Source organism: Takifugu flavidus, chromosome 12 (genome assembly GCF_003711565.1).
Source record: "Takifugu flavidus isolate HTHZ2018 chromosome 12, ASM371156v2, whole genome shotgun sequence".
Lineage (NCBI taxonomy): Eukaryota > Metazoa > Chordata > Actinopteri > Tetraodontiformes > Tetraodontidae > Takifugu > Takifugu flavidus.
The window spans coordinates 9,225,243-9,251,506 of NC_079531.1; the positions used below are offsets into that span (position 1 = coordinate 9,225,243).

General features: G+C 42.1%; 1 protein-coding gene across 7 annotated transcripts in view; it reads left to right on the forward strand.

Moving 5' to 3' along the window:
- zgc:172282 (leucine-rich repeat and fibronectin type III domain-containing protein 1-like protein) overlaps positions 1-26,264 on the forward strand; it is a 118,322-nt gene that overhangs the window by 49,881 nt on the left and 42,177 nt on the right. For all 7 annotated transcript variants that reach the window (XM_057049838.1, XM_057049836.1, XM_057049839.1 and 4 more), the window contains 6 exons: positions 15,149-15,365; positions 15,752-15,903; positions 16,086-16,339; positions 16,459-16,702; positions 16,822-16,979; positions 17,245-17,625. In XM_057049838.1, coding sequence (XP_056905818.1) covers positions 15,173-15,365; positions 15,752-15,903; positions 16,086-16,339; positions 16,459-16,702; positions 16,822-16,979; positions 17,245-17,625 — 1,382 coding nt within the window. In that variant the 5' untranslated portion in view covers positions 15,149-15,172. The remainder of the gene's footprint in view (positions 1-15,148; positions 15,366-15,751; positions 15,904-16,085; positions 16,340-16,458; positions 16,703-16,821; positions 16,980-17,244; positions 17,626-26,264) is intronic.

A 26,264-nucleotide genomic window follows, 5' to 3' on the forward strand; every position in this document is an offset into this window, starting at 1 on the left:
AAAGAGGTGTTTGGACACCCTGATAATAAAGAATTACAATAGTCCAGCCTGGAAGTAACAAATGCATAGACTAACTTTTCAGCATCGTGCCACGTCAGTAGTTTCCTGATCTTTGTGATGTTCCAACGGTGGAAAAAGGCACTTCTAGAGACTGTTTTAATGTGTGAGTTGAAGGAGAGATTTTGATCAAAAGTTACTCCAAGATTCCGCACAGAGAGACTAGATGTTAATGAGATACCATCTAAAGTGATCATGTGATCTAATCTATCCCTGAGAGGTTCACGACCAAACACCATGACCTCAGTTTTTCCTGAGTTAAGGAGGAGGAAATTTGAAGACATCCAAGACTTTACGTCTTCAAGAAGGGTCTGAAGCTTCACTTCCCACAGTCAGCACATCTGGTGGTGTTCCAGTTGTTGGGATGGCCTGGCTAGCTTTTTCTGTGATAGCTAGAACTTTATCAGTGAAGAAGCTCATGAAGTCTTCACCACTAAGTGAGGAAGGGATACGTGGATATAAAACACTGTGATTCTTGGTTTATTAATTGGTTAACTTCAAAGAGCTGTTTGATGGTTAAGACCTGGTTTTAAGGTTGATGTTAGAATTGGGTTTAGTTCAGGGTCAGAGGCTGGGGTTCTCAGTCTTTCTGTCTCTGTTTCTCAGGTCTGTAGGCCTGTAGACATCAAATTAAAAGCTGTATGGTGGCATCAGTGGTCCACCATATTTGGCCTTTATTGTCATTATTGGCATTTATGTGAAGTATGAATAGTAAAAATACGGATACAGATACAATTGATCGATCAATTCTTAACTGGGACACAGATAGAAGCAAATCTGTTTTCTTGATTTGAAGCAAAAGTCTGACGCGAGGACTAAATCATCATTTTAAATTGTTGCTGATGAATAGGCATCAGTATGAAAGTCAGATTTGTATTTATGGGTGGGAGGTTTCCTCATTCTTGGAGGTTTTATATGTATCAACTTTGGACCGGCCCCATTTTCATATGGGTTGAAATGTTTGTAATGTAAAGAGTTTTTCACATGCTATGCACAATCATGGCCATTCAACACAATATCCTGGAAGGACAAATGAACCTGCACTGGGTGGAAATATCAGGATCAAACCTTGCTCAGAATGTTGATTTTCCATATATTTTTTAAAGCAGAATAGAGTTTTCTCTCATTCAGGATCCTCACAGCATCCTTATACGTTATGTTACACGCTAGGAACTGTCTCTGTTTGCCGTGTCTACGTTACATATCAGACACATCCAGACATGTGACGGCCCGTCTGACGGCCTTCATCTGACAGCGTCTCCAATTGTCACCCTCATTTCGCCTCCTTTACGTTAAACAAACAGACCCGGACGCATCGAGGTGAAGGTGATTAACTTAATAGATTTCCCACCCAGGAATGTTGAATAAACAGAGCATCTGAATAGTCTATTGAAGCTGAGATGCATGACAGCCATGTAATTCCCTAAGCTGCCTCTGAAAGGTATAAAATTCTCATTTTCACCATAGCATCTCAGCTTCATATTACCATATGAAGGCCATAGGATAATATTATTACCAGTCAACCTTCTGTGTGCCTTTCCAGTGGTGGGGATCAGTTCAAAGCACAGCCCAGAGCATATGCATAAGTGTGTGTGTGTGTGTGTGTGTGTGTGTGTGTACGCGCGCACACACATGCGCGTGCACATTTGTATATGTGACTGCGCTCGTGTGTGTGATTGCTCCCCTGAAGCGACAGCTGCATGTTGAATCCTGAATGGAGAGAGCTTCTCTGTGATGACTACCAAGTAGCACACGTGTCCGTCCAACCTCCTTCATGCACGTTTCCTTCATTACTTTCCCACCGCGTCTGACTTTGCTGCCCACTTGTCAGCACTCCCCAGTCCTTGTCTTATTCCTGCAGCATCAGTCCAACTTCCCTGTGTGCCTATTTTTTATTCACTACAAACGGCACGGCTGCAAATTTGCAACTAAACGTGCATCAAACACTGAAAACACAGATGTTACAGGAAGGAAGGGAAGGTAAAAAGGACAGAGGGAAATCATTAAGGAGAGGCAGCAAAAATGAGAATGTATCATGATTAAAAGAAAGGGTCATTGCTGCAGCACCGGGGGTCTGGAATCATCCCACCGTGTAGGAAAAGTGTGCTAGTGTGTCTGAGGGAAGAAAGCTTTACATTAATGTACTTCACCTTCACGAGACTCTACAATTATCACATGTGCCGCTGTGTTACTTTATGCTGGACAATCAGAGGCTTGTAAGTTATATGACATTGAGTTTTCAACTGTGCATAAAAAACATATTTCACGGTCGGTCACAGGAACAGAAAAAAAGAGCTTAATCAAACAGAGCTGTACATGATATATGATGCAGTGAAGAGAGATACATAAATAAATAAAAGGACGTGAGGTTGTCGCTAAGCTCTGTAATCATGCTGCTCCGAACAGGCTAATAAAACCGTGAGGAAGATGCATCCGTTGTGAAGACTGGAGGAGTGATGGTGACAAAATACTGTAGATTTAAGAGCAGCAGAGACTCCAATTAGACAAGCGAAAGGCGAGAGAAAGAGTGATAGATTGCGTTGGTTTACTAACAGGATAAGAGGACACCAAGGACACGCACGGGGCAGCTGTGCATCTAAGTGTGCTTGTGCGGGGTTAGCATTACAGCAAAGCGGAAACTGCGGTTAGTGTTACTGCACCATGCAAAAAGCATTAAAGTGCTACTCAAGCCGCCGCAGCCACCTCATTATCTGATGCGCCAACAGAGCGAAGGCGAATAGGCAGAAGATCCTGAGTGGGCAAGGAGAGAACGAACAGAGAGCAGCAAGGAAACAAACGTGACAGGGACACAAAAGGAGCGTTAAAAACCAAGACAACAGATTGTAGGCGGTGAGGAAGAGTAAGCGGAGGTGAAGGAGTGAACACAAGGGCCATTAGCAAGTGGGTTTCCCTTCTGTGCTTTGATCGCTGAAAAGACTTTCTGAAAAATATGACAGAAATTACCTTTCTGTTTAAAAAAGGTACCATAATGAACTTTCCTGACAGACCTTAAAGGCAGAAATGAGCATTAAAATCAGCTTTAAAGTGAAGGGAAGCAGTTGAGGGTAGTGAAGAGCTTTTTAAACAACTTTGTTGTCATTACTGTATATTTAAATGAACTGAATCTTTTTTCCAGCATTTGGGTTCATTGTCTATTTGTGATGGGTTTTGTTTACATTTTTAGAAAAGCCTTTTTTGTTTCTCTGAGACTTTTTCTCCCATTTATAATGTTTACTCTGGACCACCTAATTTTGTGAGGCTTTAACACTATGTTTCATGCCACAATGTTAAAATATCTCAATTATACATCAGATGACAACAGACACCAACCAAGATGGTCAAATCCTGATTCCATTTCTACATCCAGGAGGGGCCAAGCAGGCGTTCAAAACGGGTTCTGGACCGAGCGAATCAAGACAAACTAAGTCTGGACGTCTGGTGGACACCTAGTGGACGTCTCGGGTGTCAACGAGATAAAAGCTTGTTTAAACGTTTCTGCAAATCAGAAGAATAGACGGTAAAGGTTCATGGCTGAGGGCTCAGCGCTGATTCAAAGGAACTCAACAGTGATTATCAAGTAATTATACTGTACAGGAGAAAAAGTTAAATCCATATTCTGTCCTCCACAGCAAATCAGCACCTTTCAGAAATCTCGCTGAAATCAAGGCCGCCATTATTGCGAGGTTGTCAAGCACAGAGGACCTTGGACTAATCTGCATTGCAGAAGCTGCACTGGAATATGCGACGATACTAATGTGAAACCTGCTAGTGCTGCTGAGGGACTGATAAGATTAAAAACAATACTGTAAATCAGGGTGAGGTGACCTAGCAAGTCAGATTTGATCCTTTAAAAAAATGAAATAGATTAAACCTATTAATGCCTTAATCCAATAATGGTACAATGCTGTGGCAAGAAGGGCCGTCTTAAAAAATATGCACTATGTCTCTTCCACAGGGGCTGCTGGCACATTTTCAGCATTGATTTCAAAGCCAAACAGCGCATCCATAATATGACTGACCCCCACTGCTCCCAGTGGCTCCTCTCTGGCAGGATCAGCCCAAGAGCAGCAGCCCTGGAGCCTTCAGATACTCAGATTTGATTCTGTCTTTAAATGAGGAGTTCTTTGCTGGCACCACAGCCTTTAATGGGGACGATGAGGGGGTGATAGTCTAGCGTCAGAGAGTGATGCAACCTTGTGCTTTCTTCTTTCTGCCCATTTGTAAAGAGTGCTACAGTTCTGCAGTGGATGTGATAACCTCTTCCCCATCAACATATATGTACTGCTCCTTTAGGAACTGCTAACATGACTGACTATAATTGATATAATATCAATACCTTTGAAAGTCCTTCGGCGAGCAGCCAGCGTTAAACATGATCTGCAATTTACTTTGCACAGGTGCGGAGCTGCTAGTAATTAGGAAGCTTTGTAACCGGTGTCTTCGAGCCGTTATGGCTGTGTGAGATCAACTGAGGAACTTTTGCCTTCATAATTGACGTTCTTTTATCTTTAAAATTCTCGGTGAGCCAGACTGTCTCATGCACCATGATGCAGCTGATGCAGCCACCATAATAAGGCATAAACACTTTACAGTGGAACTCCAAAGAGGTCACAGCTTTCCATCCCAAAATCACCTGTGCTGAACTAAACTAAACAACATTTGGGTGGAACAAGTTGCATCTGAAGAGCCAGCTGCTGATGTTGGCATCATTAGCTGCATTTCCTCAGGCTAGGAGGCTGCCTATGATGCTAAACCCATAATGATTCTGAAGCCACATGATCAAAAGTGCAGCTAAAATTTGGATTTTTGCTCTATTTGTGGTCCATTGGATGTGAGCTTGAGCGTGAGGAGCTAAACCCCAACTGCTCCCAGAGCTGCGTCTTTGGTGCAGCCACGTCCACTTTTGCTGCTGTTTAAAAAGTTACGCGCTTGTTTTTTTTAACATGCTCACTCTTTCACTTCACGCAGCTGAATAAATTAGTCAGTCGTAGTGAAGTGGTTGAACTCTTAAACACTGTAGGCTGCTTCAATGAAACAGATTTAAATTCATGATTCTACTGTTTGCCTCCACATTTAAAATGTAGGTTGTTCCATTGCTTTATTCAACACTTCAGCCACATTATGAGAGACTCCACTGACTTCTTGATGCACTTCAGGCTTTCCTTATATCAGACTAATGTCTGTTTTTATTGCATTAAAATTCAGTTGTAATTAGTGTTTGCTTAAATTCCCCCTCTGAGCACTCGTGAATGAAATCAGCTCATGTTGCTTTTAATACTAATACCAGATTACTTTGAATTATTTATAAACTAGTGCAGACCACCGCCCTGCTGCTGCACCCTTTATGCAACACCAAGAGGAAGTTTTTTTCTCCCCCACACTCACCCCCTCTGACGGCAACACTCCAGATTCATTACTTGTGAGATCTGTAGCCCATTCTTGCTCCCTCTCACAGCTCCAATACACACGCGCTGCAGCTACACACACCCCCCCATCACACACACAAACCAACACTCTTCCCACTGCCTCACTCCTACCATCATTGGCTATCTGTTGCTAAGCTACAGGGCCACATTTCATTTTAATAAGTATTTATTAATATTGTTTTGGGATTTTTTCTGGTCTAAAGATGGCCATACCTTGCTGTAACAGATAGCCAAGCTCTGAGCACTTTGCTTTTATTTGTTTTTTTGATCTCTTTTCAATGTGCCAGCATTTGTTTTATAATGATTCAATTATTTGCTGGAGATTAAACAGCAGTACAGCTTTGTAGTCTGTGCTGCTCCTCATATACGCCTGAACATGCACACGCATAGACCTGACATCCATGCATGCGCGGGCACTAAAATACAGTGTCAAGTTGTTACTGTAGAAAGATGGAAAATGCACACATGCATATACATGAACGCAGGAAAAAAAACAGCTACAGAAGGAAGCTTTAATAGACAGCAGCATTTTCAGAGCACTTTAAGTCACTGTGTTCTTATAGATGCAGTAAATTACACACAGGCATCATAATGCTTCTGTGACAAGCTGACAGGGCGATCCATCTCCATTTTGAGGTGTGCAGTGCTCCAGGAAAGCTGGTCTGACGTACAAATGAGGGACACAGATACACATAAGTATGCACGAGGGTGACACACAGGCATGCATGCGGGTGGATGTGGTGCTCTGTTTAAATGTTGTACCACTGGTTTAGTTTCAGCCCAAATCTTGTTGGTGAGCAACTGCCATCTGAAAGACAAATAATCTGGTAAACAGAGTGTTTAGATGGTGTTTTTTAGTGACCTATCAGCTAGTTTACATTACAAATGTACAATAACCTTGATGGTGGAATAACCTCTTTAATATTAAAAATAAAGACTGAGACTCTTCCCCTTGGGAGTATAGTTGGTGCTCAGTATTTTGCTCGCTTTCCCCGGAGCCACCACTCTGCCAGCTGTGTTTGATTCTACCACATATGACAAATGAGACTGAATAAAATACATATTTCAAGCACATAAAGCCCCTGTAAATGCATATTTCACCACCAGAAGGTCACTAAACAATGATTAAACTGCTTGGCTGCACCACTTATAGGGTTCAAGTTTTTGCAACAAATCAGGACTAATAGAAAAATCCCACTGTGGTGTTGACATTTTAAAGATCCTGTGTTTGTGTAGGTGCATTTTGCTAAATGAATCACCAACAAGTCACTTTGTTTCCATCTGATCACACAATAGTATGCTGTTATAGTCCATGAATTTATTTTTTAAATACCGGAGAGATCCCTCATAAAGGTCAGACTTGGTGGAATGGCTGCAGGTAAACTTGGTAAAGGTTGATGATGAAAGATGTCTGTGTAGATTGTCAATCATTCAGATCATAGTTATCCAAGGTAGTTTTCTTTGTCAACTGGACTGTATTTCTTCTCTTTGAAGACATTTTGCCTTCTATCCAGAAGGCTTCTTCAGTTCTGATCTCGCTGGGGACAGAGCTTGAAAATATAGCCCTTGTGGACCATAAGCATGCTAATGATTTGGGTGGTCACCTGAGAGTCCTTGGCAGGGTCGTTGGTAGGGTCCTTCACCTAACAGTTGGTGTGTCTCTCCTTTGTCTGTTGGCTCACATGATGATGAGTCAACACGTCTCCTGAAATGATGTGAACGTTTGGTTTGTTGTTGCAAGGAGTGGAGGACTGCATTGTATGTGGTGTACAGAGGTGGTTAGCCCACCACCTCTATTTAAGGATGGATTTTCCAATTTGACATGGATGGCTTCCTTGACAACCCTGTCAAACCAGTGGTCTTCTCTGGCCAGTACCCGTACTTGGCTGTCCTCGAAGGAGTGTCCGCTCTCCTTTAAGTGTAAGTGGACTGTCTTGACCTAAAGAGGTGGCATGCCTGTGTTGTGCCATTCTTCTGTGGAGAGGTTGTTTGGTTTCACCAATGTACAGGTCCTTGCATTCCTCCTGGCACTGTACAGCATAAACGACATTACATTGTTTTTGTCTCACTGTCTTGTCCTTCGGTGTACCAGCCTCTGTTTGAGAGTGTTGCTTGGGTTAAACTGAACCAATATGTCATGTTTTTGGAGGATCCTCCTAAACTTCTCAAAGACCCCGAACAGATAGGGGATCGAAACACTGTGGCTTTTGTTTCGCTCCTCTTCTTTGCTAGGGTATCATTTTTTTGAGGTCTTGGTGAAGGCCCAGTCTGGGTAACCAGATGTTTTGAGAGCTGTCCTAATGTGGTCCTGTTCCTTCTTCCTCCCTTGGGATGTGGTGGGTATTTCTTTGGCCCGGAGTGGGGGGTTTTGATCACTCCCAACTTGTGTTCCAGTGGGTGGTGAGAGTCAGGACAGGTAGAGGATAGAATAGGTAGGAGAGGAGAGGAGAGGAGAGGAGAGGAGAGGAGAGGAGAGGAGAGGAGAGGAGAGGAGAGGAGAGGAGAGAGGAGAGGAGAGGAGAGGAGAGGAGAGGAGAGGTGAGGAGAGGAGAGGAGAGGAGAGGAGGAGGAGAGGAGAGGAGAGGAGAGTAGGGGAGGGGAGAGGAGAGGAGAGGAGAGGAGAGGAGAGGAGAGGAGAGGAGAGGAGAACAGAGGCATAGAGCATAGATATGCATACAAAAATACATTATATTAAATTAAATTGAATTGAATAAGCTGCTGGTTGAGTGGGTCAGCGGGGTCGGAGGTCAGTATACAGCCCTGAAGGCGGCGATACATGTAAATAAATGCAAAAGGGGGGGGGCAGAAAAACTACACAGGAAATAGCATTACTAGTCTACTTGATGAGGAGGAGAGGAGAGGAGAGGAGAGGAGAGGAGAGGAGAGGAGAGGAGAGGAGAGGAGGGGAAAGGAGAGGAAACCATGACCCAGTGGGGTGACAGAGGCCTGTCAGGTGATCATGTTTCTGGACCCCGGCAGCCTTGACCTATAACAGCATAACCTAATGATTAGACGACCCCCTAAGTATGATAATTTGTCTGTCTATGATAATAACTGGAACTACAGAATTAGTAACAATAAGCTTTTTCAAAGAGGTAGGTTTTAAGCCTAATCTTAAACGTAGCGATGGAGTCAACCTCCCGTACCTGGACAGGGAGCTGGTTCCATAGCAGGGGTGCCTGATAGCTAAATGCTCGGCCCCCCATTCTACCCCTAGAAACTCTGGGGACCACAAGTAGACCAGCATTCTGAGAGCGGAGTGGTCTATTGGGCTGGTAAGGTGTCACTAGCTCCTCTAGGTAGGATGGAGCTAGGCCTCTGAAGACCTTGTAAGTCAAAAGAAGGGTTTTAAAATTATTCTAAATTTAACGGGCAGCAAATGAAGAGACGTCAGTACAGGAGTTATATGATATCTTTTGTCAATACCTGTCAGAACTCTGGCTGCAGCATTTTGGATCACCTGGAGGCTTCTTAAAGAGTTGTTTGGACACCCTGATAATAAAGAATTACAATAGTCCAGCCTGGACTGGAAGTAACAAATGCATGAATTAACTTTTCAGCATCATGCCGCGTCAGTAGTTTCCTGATCCTTGTGATGTTCCTCAGGTTAAAAAAGGCACTTGTAGAGACTAATTTAATGTGTGAGTTGAAGGAGAGATTTTGATCAAAAGTTACTCCAAGATTCCTCACAGAGATACTAAAAGTTAATGAGATACCATCTAGAGTGATCATGTGATCTAATCTTTTCCTGAGAAGTTCAGGACCAAACACCATGACCTCAGTTTTTCCTGAGTTAAGGAGGAGGAAATTTGAAGATATCCAGGACTTTATGTCTTTAAGACAGGTCTGAAGCTTCACTAACTTCTCTGTCTCCTCTGGTTTCATGGATAAATAAAGCTGAGTGTCATCAGCCTAACAATGAAAATTTATCCCATGCTGCCGAATAATGTTCCCTAAGGGAAGCATGTACAAGGTAAAAAGGATTGGGCCAAGTACAGAACCTTGAGGAACTCCATGGCTAACCCTACTGTATGAAAAGGGAACGCCATAGACATGAGTATCTATCAGATAGATACGATCTAAACCAGATTAGTGCTGTCCCTTTAATCCCAATCATATGTTCCAGTCTCTGTAACAGGATGCTGTGATCAACTGCATCAAAAGCAGCACTGAGGTCCAGCAGAACCAGCATAGAAACCAGTCCATGATCTGAAGCTGTAAGAAGATCATTAGTAACTTTAAGAAGTGCTGTTTCTGTGCTGTGATGAGCTCTAAAGCCTGACTGAAACATCTCAAACAGGCTGTTCCTTTGCAGGTGCTCCAGTAACTGAGTCACCACCACCTTCTCAAGAACTTTAGAGATAAAAGGAAGGTTAGATATTGGCCTATAATTTGCTAATACATCAGGATCCATTGATGTTTTTTTAAGCAACGGCTTAATCACTGCCACCTTGTAGGACATAACCTGTCACTAAAGAACCATTGATCTGGTCCAGGATAGAACTGCCTATCAATGGTAAAACATCCTTCAACAGGTGTGTTAGGATGGGATCGAAAAGACACATTGTGGTCTTGGATTTCTGAATTAGCGATCACGCCTCAGAAAAATATATAGGGCTGAAGGAGTTTAAGGGCTCGTTGGAGACCCTGTATGTTCCCACAGTCAGCACATCTGGTGATGGTCCAGTTGTTGGGATGGCCTGGTTGGCTTTTTCTCTGATAGCTAGAACTTTATCAGTGAAGAAGCTCATGGAGTCTTCACCACTAAGGGAAGAAGGGATACGTGGATCTAAAACACTGACTCTTGGTTAATTTGGCTGCCGTGCTGAAAATAAATCTGGGGTTGTTCTTATTTTCCTCAATTAAAGAAGAAAAATAAGCTGTTCTAGCCTTAGCCAGAGGGCCTTTTCGTAAACTACCAGACAGTCTTTCCAGGCTAAATGGTAGCTGTCTATTTTACAAGAATGCCACTTCCTTTCTCGTCTTCGCACTTTCTGCTTGAGGGTCCTAATGTGTGAATTATACCAGGGGGCACACCTCCTCTGATTTACTATTTTCTTTTTCAGGGGGGCAACAGAATCAAGCGTGATTCTCAGTGAGGTTGCTGCACCTTCAGCAATAGAGTCAACCTCAGCAGGGCTAAGATTATAATGATTGATCCCTGGAAAAACGCACGGTGGTCCTGGGATCAACGCTGGGATCGCTTCCTTAAACTTAGCTACAGCATTATCTGAAAGACATCTGCTATAGTAAGACTGAGTTCTGAGCATAGAAGAATCCTTAATCACAAATGTAAAAGTGATCAAAGAATGATCTGACAGGAGGGGGTTCTGAGGGAACACTGACACATGTTCTACCTCAACACCATAAGTCAGAACTCGATCTAGGGTGTGGTTGAAGCTATGAGTTGGTTGGTTTATCTGCTGGAAAAAATCAACTGACTCAAGTAATGAAATGAAGCCATTTCTAAAGCTGTCATTTACAACATCTACATGGGTATTAAAGTATCCAATGATAATGACTTTGTCCGTTCTAAGGACCAAGTCAGATAAGAAATCAGAGAACTCAGATAGGAACTCTGAATGTGGCCCAGCAGGGGGCCGATGTACAACTACAAACAAAAGTGGTGTTTCTGCCTTCTAGTTCAGATGGGTGATGCCAAGAGTCAGGCTTTCAAATGAACTGGAACCATGTTTTGGTCTAGGATTAATTAATAACTTGGAGTGATAGTTTGCTGCCACTCCCCCTCCTCGACCAGTAACACGAGGAATATGATAATGCAGATGGGTAGGAGGAGTAGATTCATTTAAGCTAACATACTCCTCCTCGTGAAGCCAGGTCTCAGTAAGACAGAATAAATCAATGTGATGATCTGCTATTAGGTCGTGCACTAAGAGGGATTCATACAAAAGAGATCTAATATTTAATAGTCCACATTTAATTGTGATGTTAGTTTCTCCAAGTTGTGCTTTGGTATTAATTTTAATAAGATTATGGTGATTGACCGCTCCCCTGCTCTGTGCTAGGTGAAATTTTAACCGTGGAACAGAGACTACCGTTATAGTGTTAAATATTTTATTGTTGGTGGATGAGGGTTCTATGGAAGCAGCAGAGAGGTGTGTAAGACTACAACTCTGCATCCTGGTCTGGAACCTGGTTTGTCAGGTCACTTTGGGTCTAATAAAATTAGCCAAATTACTAGAAATGAGAGAGGCACCATCCTGTGTGGGATGGACACCGTCTCTCCTAATCAGACCAGGTTTTCCCCAAAAAGTGCTCCAATTGTCTCTAAAGGCCACCTGGTTTTCGGGGCACCACCGTGACAACCAGCGACGAAGCGATGACATGCGGCTAAACATCTCATCGCTGGCCAGATTGGGGAGAGGACCAGAGAATGTTACGGAGTCCGACATCGTTTTTGCGTAGCTGCACACCGACTCTATATTAATTTTGGTGACCTCTGACTGATGAAGCCGGGTGTCGTTTGCACCGACGTGAATAATAACTTTACCAAATTTATGTTTACGTCTCGCCAGCAGCTTTAAATTGGCTTCTATGTCACCTGCTCTGGCCCCCAGAATGCACTTAACTATGGTCGCTGGAGTCGCAGAACACAGGTCCAGCATGGTGCAAATTTGGGCCGACATCAATACTGACATCAGTATTGCGTCCGTTGCTGTTTAGCTCAGCTGCTGAAATGAATGATCATATGAATTTGGAAAAAATGAAAACTGTGTGACCATGGCGGTTGTCCACGTCTAATCAGGTGTTTCCGGGTTTTCTGCCCTGATGTAGCAGGACAGAGGGCACCTCCTGTGAGAGTGGCGCTTCACGTCGTTTCGTTTATGTTGCGTCTCTACCTTTAGCATTTGCGCATGATTAGCCTGTCAGTCATCTCACTGCTGTGGCCGACTCCCACTGGTGAAGATGGGGGGGGGGGGGTGATTGGATTTGTTTTCTCTTGAGTTATTAACCCTCCGTAGCTGAACAAGCAGAGTGCTGAGTAATGGTGGGTGACTGATCACTAGCATTCAAACTGAATTACACACAAAACAACCATATGCTCATAATTGAATAACAGTGGAGGGAATTAAGCAAGGCATGTGGGTCTGAATGTTTGAAAATAGCTAATTATCATATCATGCTGTCATGCTGAGCAAGAGCGATAGTGGTGAATACATGAATCCAAATTCACTGCTTCTGCACTATCAAATGATAATACATATTACAATCTTTGCGCTGCTGAAACCATAAAAATGGGGGTGGGTGAAAAAATGAAGAAGCCTGAGGATTGTCCTCACCTAAGCGGTGAAGAGTAAATCAAATATTTTATCTAATATTGTTAGAGAGATGTTCAGCAAATATGCATTAACCCACTATATAAGTATGATGATGCAGTAATAAATGAGAAATTTAAGAGCAATAAATTGGGAGAGTATTTTCTGATCGTAGTTTGATGGTGGAAGAGAAAACGTGGGGACTCTGTTTAGAGTCAAGAGGCTGTTTAAACGGCTGAGCGGTGCTGTGCTCAGGCTTTTGCTCGGATATCCGCTCAATCCTATTGATTTGCCTTGTAGTCCAACTGGGTGGGCAAAAACAGGGCTGTTCATCAGAGGACAAGCACAGCACACCAGTGGAACTACTGGATGTCTGGTTAGAGGATAACGTCTCCTTACTTTCACTGAGTTGTCTAATATCCCCCCACAAATTCAGCATCATTACATTTGACAGCCATTTAATCACTGCTAATCTGCTCTTTTTCTAAGTTTTTTTTTATTTTTTTTACCATTTCAACCAGTTCAGAAATGAATGTCATCACTGGATCAGTTATTATTTATTTTTTGCATTTCTACAATAAGCATTATGTATCTGGATGGAGATACTCACAGTATCAGCATTTAATATCCTAAATTGCTTTTTTACAATGGAATAAAAGCATAAGTACAGAGCAAATTAGCTTGTGATGCATTTTACAGGCTTAGAGATCAATTGACCAGTTCACCTCGTCCTTGTCTTCCAGTATTGTATTTCTCCAGTAAATGTGCTGCCTGTGATAGACCCTCATATTTTATTTAAGGAGCCCTGCCTCTGCTGCCATTATAGGCTCATGTTGGAGTGATGTAACCGTGGTTTTTAACATGTCCGTCAGTCTGGACAATTACTGGGCGCCCCCTTCTCAGCTGTTATAAATGAGTTGACTGTAAATACAGCCACACAAGGCTACAAGTGCTCAATTACTGCATCGCTTATTGGACAAAAGGCTTGTTACATCAGCTCTATGGTAAGGATTTCTATTATTACAGATAGTGAATGACTGATTTGGACTTTCTAATAATATAGAATAATACTGACGTCACCATGTAAGATCGTGTTGATTTTTGTTTTTTTAACCCATAAGAACCCTTTCAATGTCCCAAACGTGACGTTGTCTGGCTTTATGTTTCATTTAATATGTTTCTATTATTTCATTTATCAAGTCCCTAAGTGACACCTACATCCTGGTGTGGTGTGTATCAGGTGACCAGGCATGTGACTGAGACAGGAAGTGACTTTTTAAAAATGGTAAAATCAATTTTATACAACTGTGAAGAAAGAAACTTTTTTAAAAAGTTAACTTTCAACTAATTTAGTTAACTTAGCAGTTACATAACTTTCACATCTTCTATTTTCACAACTGACACTGAATGTAATGTCCATGTAAGATAGAAAAATGTAGATATGACAACTCGTTCTACTGGTTCTATGAATACACTTTAAATGTCTTCCTTGTCAACAATTTATATAATGTTATTGACATTAATGATGTCTGGCACTCTAATTTTACGGTAGAAGAAACAATAAAATTAAAGTGCAAAGAAGCATGTAGTCTGGCATTCTGCCGGCTGTCCTGACATTTGTTGATTAAGTCATTTATTTTGCATTTGATCTAATTACTGTAATTTGGGCGTACTGTATTAATGCCTAGCAGCAAATATATTATACCAAGTGCCACTTAATGTTATATATTTTGGCCTTTTTTTGTTCGATTAAATGAGATAATTTTATGCTATTTTTTCCCGTTTTGTATCCTTAAACTCAAGTTGGCAAGTTGCGTTTGAAGCAGACACTGAGGATTGAGGGGGAGTCCCCAGAGGGGCTTAAGTGGTTTGAAATTTAAGAGGAAGTTAATGTCTGAAGGTTTGATGAAACTTTTTAAACTGCTCATGTCCCCCGTGTCTTGATTAATGTGGGCTCATTAATGCCAACTTATGCTGCATGCCAAAACATAGTCCGGTCCCACAACTGAGGAATCACACAGCGCTCACTCCTGAGGGGTTTTCAGATGGGACACAACAGCACTTCATTTATGAAAACCTTTTAATCTTATTTTTCATCTTCAGAGTCTTCAGTCTTCAGAAATGTTGTTTTTCACATTATGGACAAGAGATCGAAGAGTATCAATGGTTATCCCCCCACTTTACTGCATCGTTGCCATTGCATTGAAAAATGGGAAATCTTGCTTAATACTACTACTACTACTACTACTACTACTAATAATAATAATAATAATAATAATAACAACAACAATAATAATAATAGCATGATAGTATACTTTTGTGCATTTTTCATAAAACCAGTTTCATTCATCTGTCAGTCAGTTGCTTATTTCTGTTCTTTTCTCCCAGTTGTCCTGTTCCCAGTAGAGGATAATGGAACGGCTGTGGTTCTCTCTGCTGTTGCTGGCAGCAGCGTGCAGGGGACAGCCGTGTCCGAAACGTTGTATGTGCCAGAGCCTTTCTCCATCGCTCGCCATCCTTTGCTCCAAGACGGGTTTGCTCTTTGTTCCCGCCGCCATTGACCGGAGAACCGTGGAGCTCCGCCTCCAGGAGAACTTCATCACCGGTAATACAGCATCATCATAACTGAATTCTACATAAAACCATCTGTTTGGTTTAGTACATTTTGGTACTTCTAGTTTGTTTTATATATATATATATATACAGTATATACCTAGTACAAAGGCATTATTATTTCAGACATGTTTATTTCTGTTAATTATTACAGGAATTACCAAGAGCATAGTTGGCATAATATAACTGTAAAGACTGTGGAGAATAATTACATAGTGTATTTTCAGCATTGTGAGCCAAATATGATGTTGTTGTCAGTCATTAAATGCTGCGTGGTTGTTTGAGATCCAGAGAACATCGTTCACTCTTCTTTTATGTTTTAGCTCACTTATTGCCCTGAAATGAAACATCTTGTTGTATTTTGGTGCAAACACCCAGCTGTCAGACGAAAGGACTTTGCCAACATGACCAGCCTGTTGCATCTGACGCTGTCCAGAAACACCATCAGTCAGATTCTGCCCTCAGCCTTCAGTGACCTGCGGCGACTGAGAGCTCTTCACCTGGATTCTAACAGGTTAACTGTGATCAAGGTAAGACTGATGGATTGTGATGTGCGTGGATTCATGATTAAAACGTGGACTGAATGCTTAACGAAATTGGATTGTTGCTTAAAGGATAGGTACAGTTAATTAATGATGCTTGAGTAAGAGAGCAAAGATCAAATTACTATGAGTATGTGTCTCACAGCTGCTTTCTTTTTTACACCCACCAGGACGACCATTTCAAAGGTCTGACTAACCTCCGCCACCTGATCCTTGCCAACAACCAGCTCCACTCCATCTCTCCTCATGCCTTCGATGACTTCCTGTCCACATTAGAGGATCTTGACCTCAGCTACAATAACCTCGATGAGGTTCCCTGGGACACAATTGGGAGGCTTACCAACGTCAATACCCTAAATATGGATCATAACCTCATAGAAAATGTTCCTCAAGGAGTCTTCACCAACCTGCATAAGCTGGCAAGGTGAAGGATATGTTTAGTAGTTTATGAGCAATTGAACAAAAGGCTATTTAGCCAGTATCTGTTTCTTTTATATGATCTTTGCTTTTGTTGAACTCAAAATATTGTCCCCTTTTGTTTAGGCTCGACATGACATCAAACAAGTTGAAGAAAATACCTCCGGACCCTCTGTTCCTTAGAATCCCAGTTTATGCTAAGTCGAAAGGCTCCCCCCTTTCCTCCCTGGTGTTGAGTTTTGGTGGCAACCCCCTTCACTGTAACTGTGAATTACTATGGTTGAGAAGACTGACCAGAGAAGATGACCTGGAGACGTGCGCTTCTCCCCAAGACCTCAGTGCCAAGTATTTTTGGACAATTCCTGAAGAGGTAACATTTCCAGCTTGCCATACTGTACATTCCACTCAAGAAACGATCCAATACAATCCCAAAATGTCAAAATGTTTTAAACATGACAGGAAATATGTCACATGCTTGATATCTTTTAGGAGTTTATTTGTGATCCACCTGTGTTGACACGTAAGTCACCACACACAGTGGCCATGGAAGGTCAGCCTGCCAGTTTGAAGTGCAAAGCAAATGGTGACCCGGAGCCTGAGGTCCACTGGATCAGTCCTGAAGGCCGTCTTATATCTAATACCTCCAGGTACTTAAACTTAATTTGTCCGATGTGAGTTTTTATTCCAGTGATATGTTACAAATTTTCTGGGGTTTTGGGCTAGAATTTAGATTAAAATGCTGCTTATCCAACATGTTTGGCATGGATTTTATATCCATCACTAGTGGAGATGTGTACTTCTTAGGTCCTACACTTCATGGGTGAGGGTGAGCCCACAGGAGCCAGCACAAGAGGCATGGGGACATTTTTGTATGTTTTAAAAGATTCTTTAATCTATCTCAACTTGTTTCAGAACGTTGGTTTTCCCTAACGGAAGCTTGGAGATCAATGCAACCTCCGTGAAGGATTCAGGAAACTTCACCTGTATCGCTTCCAACGCTGCAGGAGAATCCACAGGAAGGGTGGAGCTCGTTGTGACCGCGATGCCCCATCTGGCAAACAGCACGAGCCGAAGCCGGGACCCGTCCTCTGAACCTGCCCCCTCTGACATCCTGACCTCCTCTAAGGTCGCGCTGCCAAACAACGAGACCAGAGGAGCGGACCGGAGGGTGTCGTTGGTGGAGTTGACTGGAAACTCTGCCCTCATTAGGTGGAGCAGTCAGACCCCTGTAAATGGAGTCAGGATGTTCCAGGTCCAGTACAACAGCTCAGGGGATGACACACTGGTGTACAGGTCGGTCCATCTAAGTGACCTATACAGTACATGTTGCCTTGACTGTTTTATTTATATTGTTTATGCTGCCTTCACTAATGCTTAAAATCAGTGGTTCTTTCACACTATGGCAATTTATGTTGGTACTTGCAGCAGAGTCAGAGCCTTGAAACTTTTACCAGCCTCTGCTTTAGGGATGTTGTTAGAAACTCGGAAAGTGGTGTGAAGGAAACACATGCAACAGTTTCAAATTAGCTGCTTGGTCCGACACAAGTCTCATCACATGAAAGGGTAGCGACATCTGAAGGGGATAAGAGCAGTTTCAGGGAATGTGAGGAAGCCTAAATGGAGAAATGTGGAGTTAATGTGAAGTTTGAATCCCGGTCTGCCACTTCCTTGTGACCTGGTTTTATGCCATGTAACTCCCGCCAGAGACTGACAGCTAACAATTGCCTTTATAAATGAATGTGCTCATGGTTAAATTCTGCAGGTTTAAACATGATGAGCTGTAACAGGGAAAAAAATAAACATGTCTTGTAATTGGGTGCAGCCATTTCCTGAGATTCAGTCAGCCTATCGAAATAATGCAGAAGTATGGGAATAGCCATAGAAACCAGCTAGTGCCTATTAGCGGTGGATCCTATTGTTACCTTGTAGGCTCAATGTACATGTAGTGCATCTTGTTTACCACTAACACAACATTAGTGCCAAAATTAGCATGACAAGACTCCATTCTGAGGACTTCAATTCCTTTTTTACTGTCAGTTTAGGTTGATATTTCTCAACGAATGTTGACTTGAGATTTTTGTGGTTGCCATCAATCTGCAGAACAATGATTAAAATGTGATTACACTCTTAAGAGACTTTAGCAGAAGGCACATTTAAGGCATATGAAGAGTCTTGTATTTCAGGCTTGGTCATGGATGGAATTGTGTTTCCTGTCCCTGGTTCCATTCATGGTTATCCCTTCTCCTCCTGTATCATGTGGCCATAAAGTCCATCCACAAAAAGATTTCCCTTAATGCTACATAGCAAGTTTAATTGTTGATTGTTCTTGTAAGGATATGGCATTGAACCCTAACAATAACTTCAATCGGCCTTCTATATGTATTTTCATTCTACCCAAACAGCTTCTCATTTTGAAGGGAAAGGTTTTTTCATGCAAGAAAAAAAAAGACTTTGCATCAATAGCTCGGTTGCATTGAATTGATAAAAGAAAGAAAATGTGTTATGTGTCTTTTTCCGAAGGAGACTTTCATTTTGTGCATTGAAAATGGGAATTTATCCAAATATCTCAACTGCACATGAAAAGATGAGTCTTCCATCAGACAGACTCACTACACAAAATCAATCAATCAATCAGTTTTTATTTATATAGCATCTTTTACAATCAAAATTGTTTCTAGGCACTTTACCGAATCCCAGGGCCTAACCCCAAACAAGCAACAGTGGCAAGGAAAAACTCCCCTTTAACAGGAAGAAACCTTGAGCAGGACCAGGCTCATGTGGGGGGACCCTCCTACTGATGGCCGGCTGGGTAGAGAGAGGAGAAGGCGGAGGAGAGGTAGAGGAGAGAGTAGGTAGGAGAGGAGAGGAGAGGAGAGGAGAGGAGAGGAGAGGAGAGGAGAGAGGAGAGGAGAGGAGAGGAGACCATTTCCCAGTGGGGTGACAGAGGCCTGTCAGGTGATCATGTTTCTGGACCCCGGCAGCCTTGGCCTATAACAGCATAGCTAAGATGTTAATCTAATGATTAGACGACCTCCTAAGTATGATAATTTGACTGTCTATGATAGTAACTGAGACTATGGAATTAGTGACAATAAGCTCTTTCAAAGAGGCAGGTTTTAAGCCTAATTTTAAAAGTAGAGATGGAGTCAGCCTCCCATGCCTGGACAGGGAGCTGGTTCCATAGCAGGGGGCCTGATAGCTAAATGCTCGGCCCCCATTCTACCTCTAGAGATTCTGGGGACCACAAGTAGACAACCATTCTGAAAGCTGGTAAGGTGTCACTAGCTGGTAAGGTGTCACTAGCTCCTCCAGGTAGGATGGAGCTAGGCCTCTGAGGACCTTGTAGGTCAGAAGAAGGATTTTAAAAATTAAAAGTTACTAAAAGTTACTCTAAGATTTCTCACATGCTAGGGAGATACCATCTAGAGTGATAATGTGATCTAATCTATCCCTGAGAGGTTCAGTACCAATCACCATGACGTCAGTTTTTCCTGAATTAAGGAGAAGGAAATTTGAAGACATCCAAGACTTTACGTCTTTAAGACAGGTCTGAAGCTTCACTAACTTCTCTGTCTCCTCTGGTTTCATGGATAAATAAAGCTGAGTGTCATCAGCATAACAATAAAAATGTATCCCATGCTGCCGAATATTGTTCCCTAAGGGAAGCATGCACAAGGTAAAAAGGATTGGTCCAAGTACAGAACCTTGAGGAACTCCATGGCTAACCCTACTGTATGAAGAGGGAACGCCATAGACATGAGTAAACTGGTATCTATCAGATAGATACGATCTAAACCAGTCTAGTGCTGTCCCTTTAATCCCAATCACATGTTCCAGTCTCTGTAACAGGATGCTGTGATCAACTGTATCAAAAGCAGCACTGAGATCCAGCAGAACCAGCATAGAAACCAGTTCATGATCTGAAGCTATAAGAAGATCATTAGTAACTTTAAGAAGTGCTGTTTCCGTGCTGAGATGAGCTCTAAAGCCTGACTGAAACATCTCATCTTTCCTAAGGGAAGCATGTACAAGGTGAAATGTGAAGGGTGAAGGTTGCTCCAAGTACAGAACTGGGGAAGCGCACGGTGGTCCTGGGATTAGCACAGGGATCACTTCCTTAAACTTAGCTACTGCATTATCCGAAAGACATCTGCCATAGTAAGACTGAGTTCTGAGCATAGAAGAATCCTTAATCATAAATGTAAAAGTGATCAATGAATGATCTGACAGGAGTGCGTTCTGAGGGAACACTCACACATGTTCTACCTCAACACCGTAAGTCAAAACTCGATCTAGGGTGTGGTTGAAGCTATGAGTTGGTTGGTTTATCTGCTGGAGGAAACGAACTGACTCAAGTCATGAAATGAAGCCATTTCTAAAGCTGTCATTTATAACGTCTATATATATATTAAAGTCTCCAATAATAATGACTTTGTCTGTTCTAAGGACCAAGTCAGATAAGAAATCATAGAACTCAGATAAGAACTCTGAATTTCGCCCAGCAGGGGGCCGATATGCAACTCCAAACAAAAGTGGCTTTTCTGCCTTCCAGTTCAGATGGGTGATGAGTCAGGCTTTCAAATGAACTGGAACCATGTTTTGGTCTAGGATTAATTAATAACTTGGAGTAATAGATTGCTTCTACTCCCCCTCCTCAACCAGTAACGCGAGGAATATGATTATTAAGATGGGTAGGAGGAATAGATTCATTTAAGCTAACATACTCCTCCTCCTGAAGCCAGGTCTCAGTCAGACAAAATAAATCAATGTGATTATCCACTATCAGGTCATGCACTAGCAGGGATTTGCACAAAAGATATCTTATATTTAATTGTCCACATTTAATTGTGATGTTAGTTTCCCCAATTTGTGCTTTTGTATTAATTTTAATAAGATTATGGTGATTGACCGCTCCCCTGCTGTGTGCTTGGTGAACTTTAAACCATTGGACAGAGACTACCTCTATAGCGTTAAATAAATATTGTTGGTGGATGAGGGTTATATGGAAGTTGCAAAGAGTTAAGTAAGACTACAAATCTGCATCCTGGTCTTGACCCTCGTTTGTCAGGGCACTTTGGGGCTAATAAAATTAGCCAAGTTACTAGAAATGAGAGAGGCACTATCCCGTGTGTGATGGACGCCAAAGTAAACAAATACAAAGCACAGAACAATTAGTTGAAGATACTAAAAACTGGAAGAGGCGACAGTCAGTACAAGAGCCAGATATGCCGGCAGTTGTTCATGGATGGATTTCTAAATGAAGTCATATCGCTGCAGAATAATTTCTAGTTAATTACAGAACATAATGATGAGTGAGAGTTTCACAGCCTCTTGTGATTCTCAGTGAAGCAGTCAGTAAGAGGAAAGATGGTTCCAACAACAAGCTGAATGAAAAGCAGGACTTCTTTCGAAACAGCGACCTCAGGTTTAGTTTCAGTTTCCTGAAAATTTGTTCAGCATAAATGATGTGCCCCCCTATTTGTATGAGGCCACAGATTCAACAGGTGTCTCATCGGCATAAAAAGTGACTCCTCAGTGTAGGTTTAACAATCCACCTGAATAAGAGGACATTCTACAAGGTAGAATAAAACATTCTTTCAAAATTTCCCTCATTATTTTATTACAATATTAAAAGAACAGTATTATAATATAAATAAAATTCCTACATTGTGGTAGAAGTGTAGGACAGCACCATCAGAATAATTTAGTCCCATGAAATTACATTTTCAGATGCTTCTTTCCATAGTTAACTCCTATTTTGCTCTATTGACTTAAGGTTAAAGCTGTTTGAGCCATGAATGCCAACAGCGTCAGCTTTTTTTATATTAAAACATTACTTAATCCCACCACATTAGGGCTTGGGACTGATATGATGTGGAATCACATGGTACCATGAGATTAACCTGCATTAGAAAGCTTCATCACTTCACAAGCTCTGCTTTAAGTAAAGAAAAAACAGCACTAAGAGCATATGTGTGCCAGGCTTCTAAGGTCCTTTGGTCAATATCCATTAGGAAGGAGCAATGCAAAATGCCATGTGGGGAGCAGGGAAGATGCTACAAAGTGCTGGGGAGCAGATAGACACTATGTAAAGACAGCGACAGATGCTAACAGCGGTAGCAGAGGTTATTTGAACTTGGAAAATGTGTCATTTTTTTCTGAATCTTTCCAGTCTCATCAGTGTTAGTCCTGAGTTAACAGGAAGCTGTTCCCGCTTGGTGGGCACTGGCGAGGAGCATTACACTTAGCGTGGTTACCATGGTTTCAGTGAATGATAACTGATGCACTGATGTTATAGTGAAGAGATGCAGATTTTGATTTTGGAAAAAGCCCTTTGTAAAATTTTCTACGGCGCTGCGTCCATTTTTGTAAAGTCAAAGTGTAGCATATTGTTTGCACTAGATCTTTATGCAATAACGAGTCTGTTGTAATCAAGCAAACCTATTGAGCTGATGTATTCAGGCTCATTAAGCAAATAAACTGGTGATCCTAGCCCCACTCACTTTGTAAACGAATCCAGCCAAAGAAACCAGATCACAGCATCTTCTGATCTATACACAACCCTTAGTGTCTTTTCACATTGGAGTTCTATTTTAGCGAGCAGTTCGATTTAGAACCATTTCCACTTTAAAATGACGACCAATAAGAATTCAGACCGTAGAGGAGCCTCCCTGATGCAGTCTCAAAACCCCCGACTGCCTCTGATCGATGCCATTAGAGCTCCAAGCATGTGTAATTGTGCATGTGTGTTTGAGTGTATGAGCTTGGCAGCCACTGGTCAAGAGTGAATTGGTTAAGGCAGCGCCTGAGACGTGCTCTTCAAACCCCCCTGACTAATGTAAATCGATGCTTATTCAACGGAGTCTGCATGAGTGCACGCATCATCAGCGTCTATGTGTGTGTTTGCTGCTCCTGCTGGCAGCTGAATGCTAACCAGAAACACTCATCGATGATGGCTGAAGCCCACAGGAGGCTTTAAAAGTGCCTTTTTTTGTGCTTAACACAGGGTAAAAAATTGTGACTTAGATTTCTGTTTATTCAGTTAGCATAAATATAGTATATTATTATAATTTTACCAGGATGTTCTTCTGCCATTGGAACATCATTCAAACATAAGCCCACACACACCATCACATGAGCACTTTTGGTAGACAGAAATCTCTTTAAAACCTACTTTTAGACTCACACATTGGATTCTCCACATTGGCACCACATTGTCCGTCTGGATTAGGCGAGAGCCAGAACACTGTTGAATATGAAGATATGGTTTGGCGTGTGTGAAGCCTGGTGTGTTTTGAATCCATGCACGCAGACAGTTATTCAGCTCATATTTTGCTCCCCACTTAAGAGCAGGAAGAGGTCAGTGCAAACTCATCCTGTTTATCATTTAAACTAAGTCGTAAACACCCCCTGAACTTCAAACTTCACTTTCTACTTTTCTCTGCTTCTTGTCTCTCGGCTGGTTTTCTGCACTGTCAACAGCTTTGGTTCCTTTGGATAATGGACATGCAGACACATAAAGACTATGTAGACGGACAGACTCGGGATGCAGTGACTGGAAAAATGCATTAACAACAGTTTGCTCAGCATCTGCGGCGGCGCTTCACCGTAGGTGGTTTCTGAGATGCCACACATGCTTTTTACGCACCAAAGCACCATTTCCACCAGGAGGGTGACGGCGAGCTTTGACACTTCTGTCGCAGGGTTGTGTTATTTTTGCACTTTTGCGGTGGTGCTGGTGCCACAGTGTTGTGACAGGAATAAATAATTAGAAGGCAGGTTAAGGCTGATTTCCATCACAGTTAATTAGATCAGCTTCTCCTCTTAATACTGCTGTAATATTGTTAGTGCTTTGCTGGCTCGAGAAAGTGTTAAGTCACCTTTATTATACTGCTAACTTTTTCTAGGTAGAATAAAAAAAATGTCCCTCTATTAATTTTAGGAGAATATATGACATTATTCATCAGCCTGGTGTTCTGCAGTGTTTAATCACTGTTAACCAACAATTTTAAAACCAGCCTTTAATACAGTTTAACTAAAAGTGTTAGAAGATGTAGGATAGAATGATGAGGTGATGCAGAGGAAGCCTTCACAGTCTTTGAATATCATGAGGATAAACCTTTTATACTGTTGCCAACTAAAAATAGAAAAGGTTAAATAAGCAGTCATGTTTTAAGGTTTGAATTTGAGCGCATGCACAGCCAGTATTTGCTAATTCTCTCCTACAGTTGATATAAACCAGCTCCAGAAAGAGAGAAGCTCTCCCTGTTAAATCAGACGATATGGATGAGTTCGCCTTAGTTAGCGCCGCCGTGCACTAAATTAAAATTTAATGAGTGAGTCCTGGCTTCATGCTTTTGACCTTGGGATGGTGCATAATAAATTATATGGCTCATAAGGACTCGCTGGGGTCCATAAAGCATTTATTTTGGCATCAGCGCAGGCTGCAGCTGGCTTTAATAGCATCGACTCAGATATCGTCCAGCTGTGAAGAATATGTTTAAGCTTGAGTCTGTAGGTTCGGAGACAGCACTCAAACACCACATATATGAAAAGAGAAAGCCACTGACACAGCCTTTGTGCTTTGCAGCATTCTTTTAAAGCTTGTAGACAATTTGTATCACTGTTTCTTAGACTTATTTGTTTCTCAGTGACTGGTGCTCATTTTTTCAAAATCGGATGATTTAAATCAGATAAGGAAATGTGATGTGAGCTAACTTGCTGTCCCATACACAAACACACACACACACACACACACACACACACACACACACACACACACACACACAGAGCAATCAAATGCCATTTTGCTATAGGTCCTTGTGTTTTAATTGAATGATTCACTCACTGTTTAACTACGGAAACAGCGGGAGGGTTTAATGGCAAATAACTGCCCATATTTGTGCATGTGCATGTACCCTCACTAGCACCTATTTGTGCCAATTAGGTGCAAAGCTAATGAGTTAGATCACAGAGGTTAATTTCAAAGCCACGGACCTCAATCTGCTTTATGTAGTATCTTTTCTTCGCTGTTATTTTCCATGGTCTTGGAATGTCATTTTTTGTACCATATTTTGGTTCTATTTTTCTCTCCTTGCATCTCATCCTCCCTCTAAATCCATTTCCTCTGCTCTACTTGATATTCGCAGAGCTCAGCAGAAAGCCTATGGCCGTCTGACCCTTAATCCCCTTGTTTGGCGCGTTGTTGCTGTTTTCATCATCATCCCAAATCGATGTTTAATTATCCTACGACACCCTCTTGCCGCCGCACCAGCCCTCTGGTTCCTTTCCACAGTCCCTCAGTCCACTACCCTCTTTCCCTCCAACCAGCCCTTTAATCTTTATGGATGGAGTAAAGAGTAATTAAAAATTTGCACGATGGTGGGAGGAGGGATGAGAAAAGGAAATGGCGAAAATCTCGAATCAGCTGGGCAAGATCGACAATGGGAGAGCTGAGTAGCGAGGCCACGGACTATGTGGGGCAGGAAGGGGGAAGGAGCAAGACGGGAGAAGAAGGGATTTAGAACATAAGTAGGCTCAAGAGATGTAAGATGGATTACATCATGCAAGAATCCCTGAAATAGGAGTAAACAAACAAATGATTGAGTTTCCTTTATATGCTTACACAAGCACAATATTCAGGCCCGTTTACTCAGTTTCAAGCTGCAGATGCCAGAGAACACATCACAATATCAGACAGAATCCAAATAAAAAGCACAGCTGGGTGAGCTCCTTCTACATTGTAGCCCGTCTAAACTGTAGATTTTGTATGTGTTGTTCTCTTTTATTCTATGTTCTCCTGGTGTTTGTGTGGGCTCTCTCCTCCAGCTCCCTCCCACTCCTCCTCAGGTGTGTATGGTTGTGTTTCTACACCCCCTTTCACATTGGCTACAAAACCTGTTTCAACCTGCAAACCATCGACATTTTGAGGA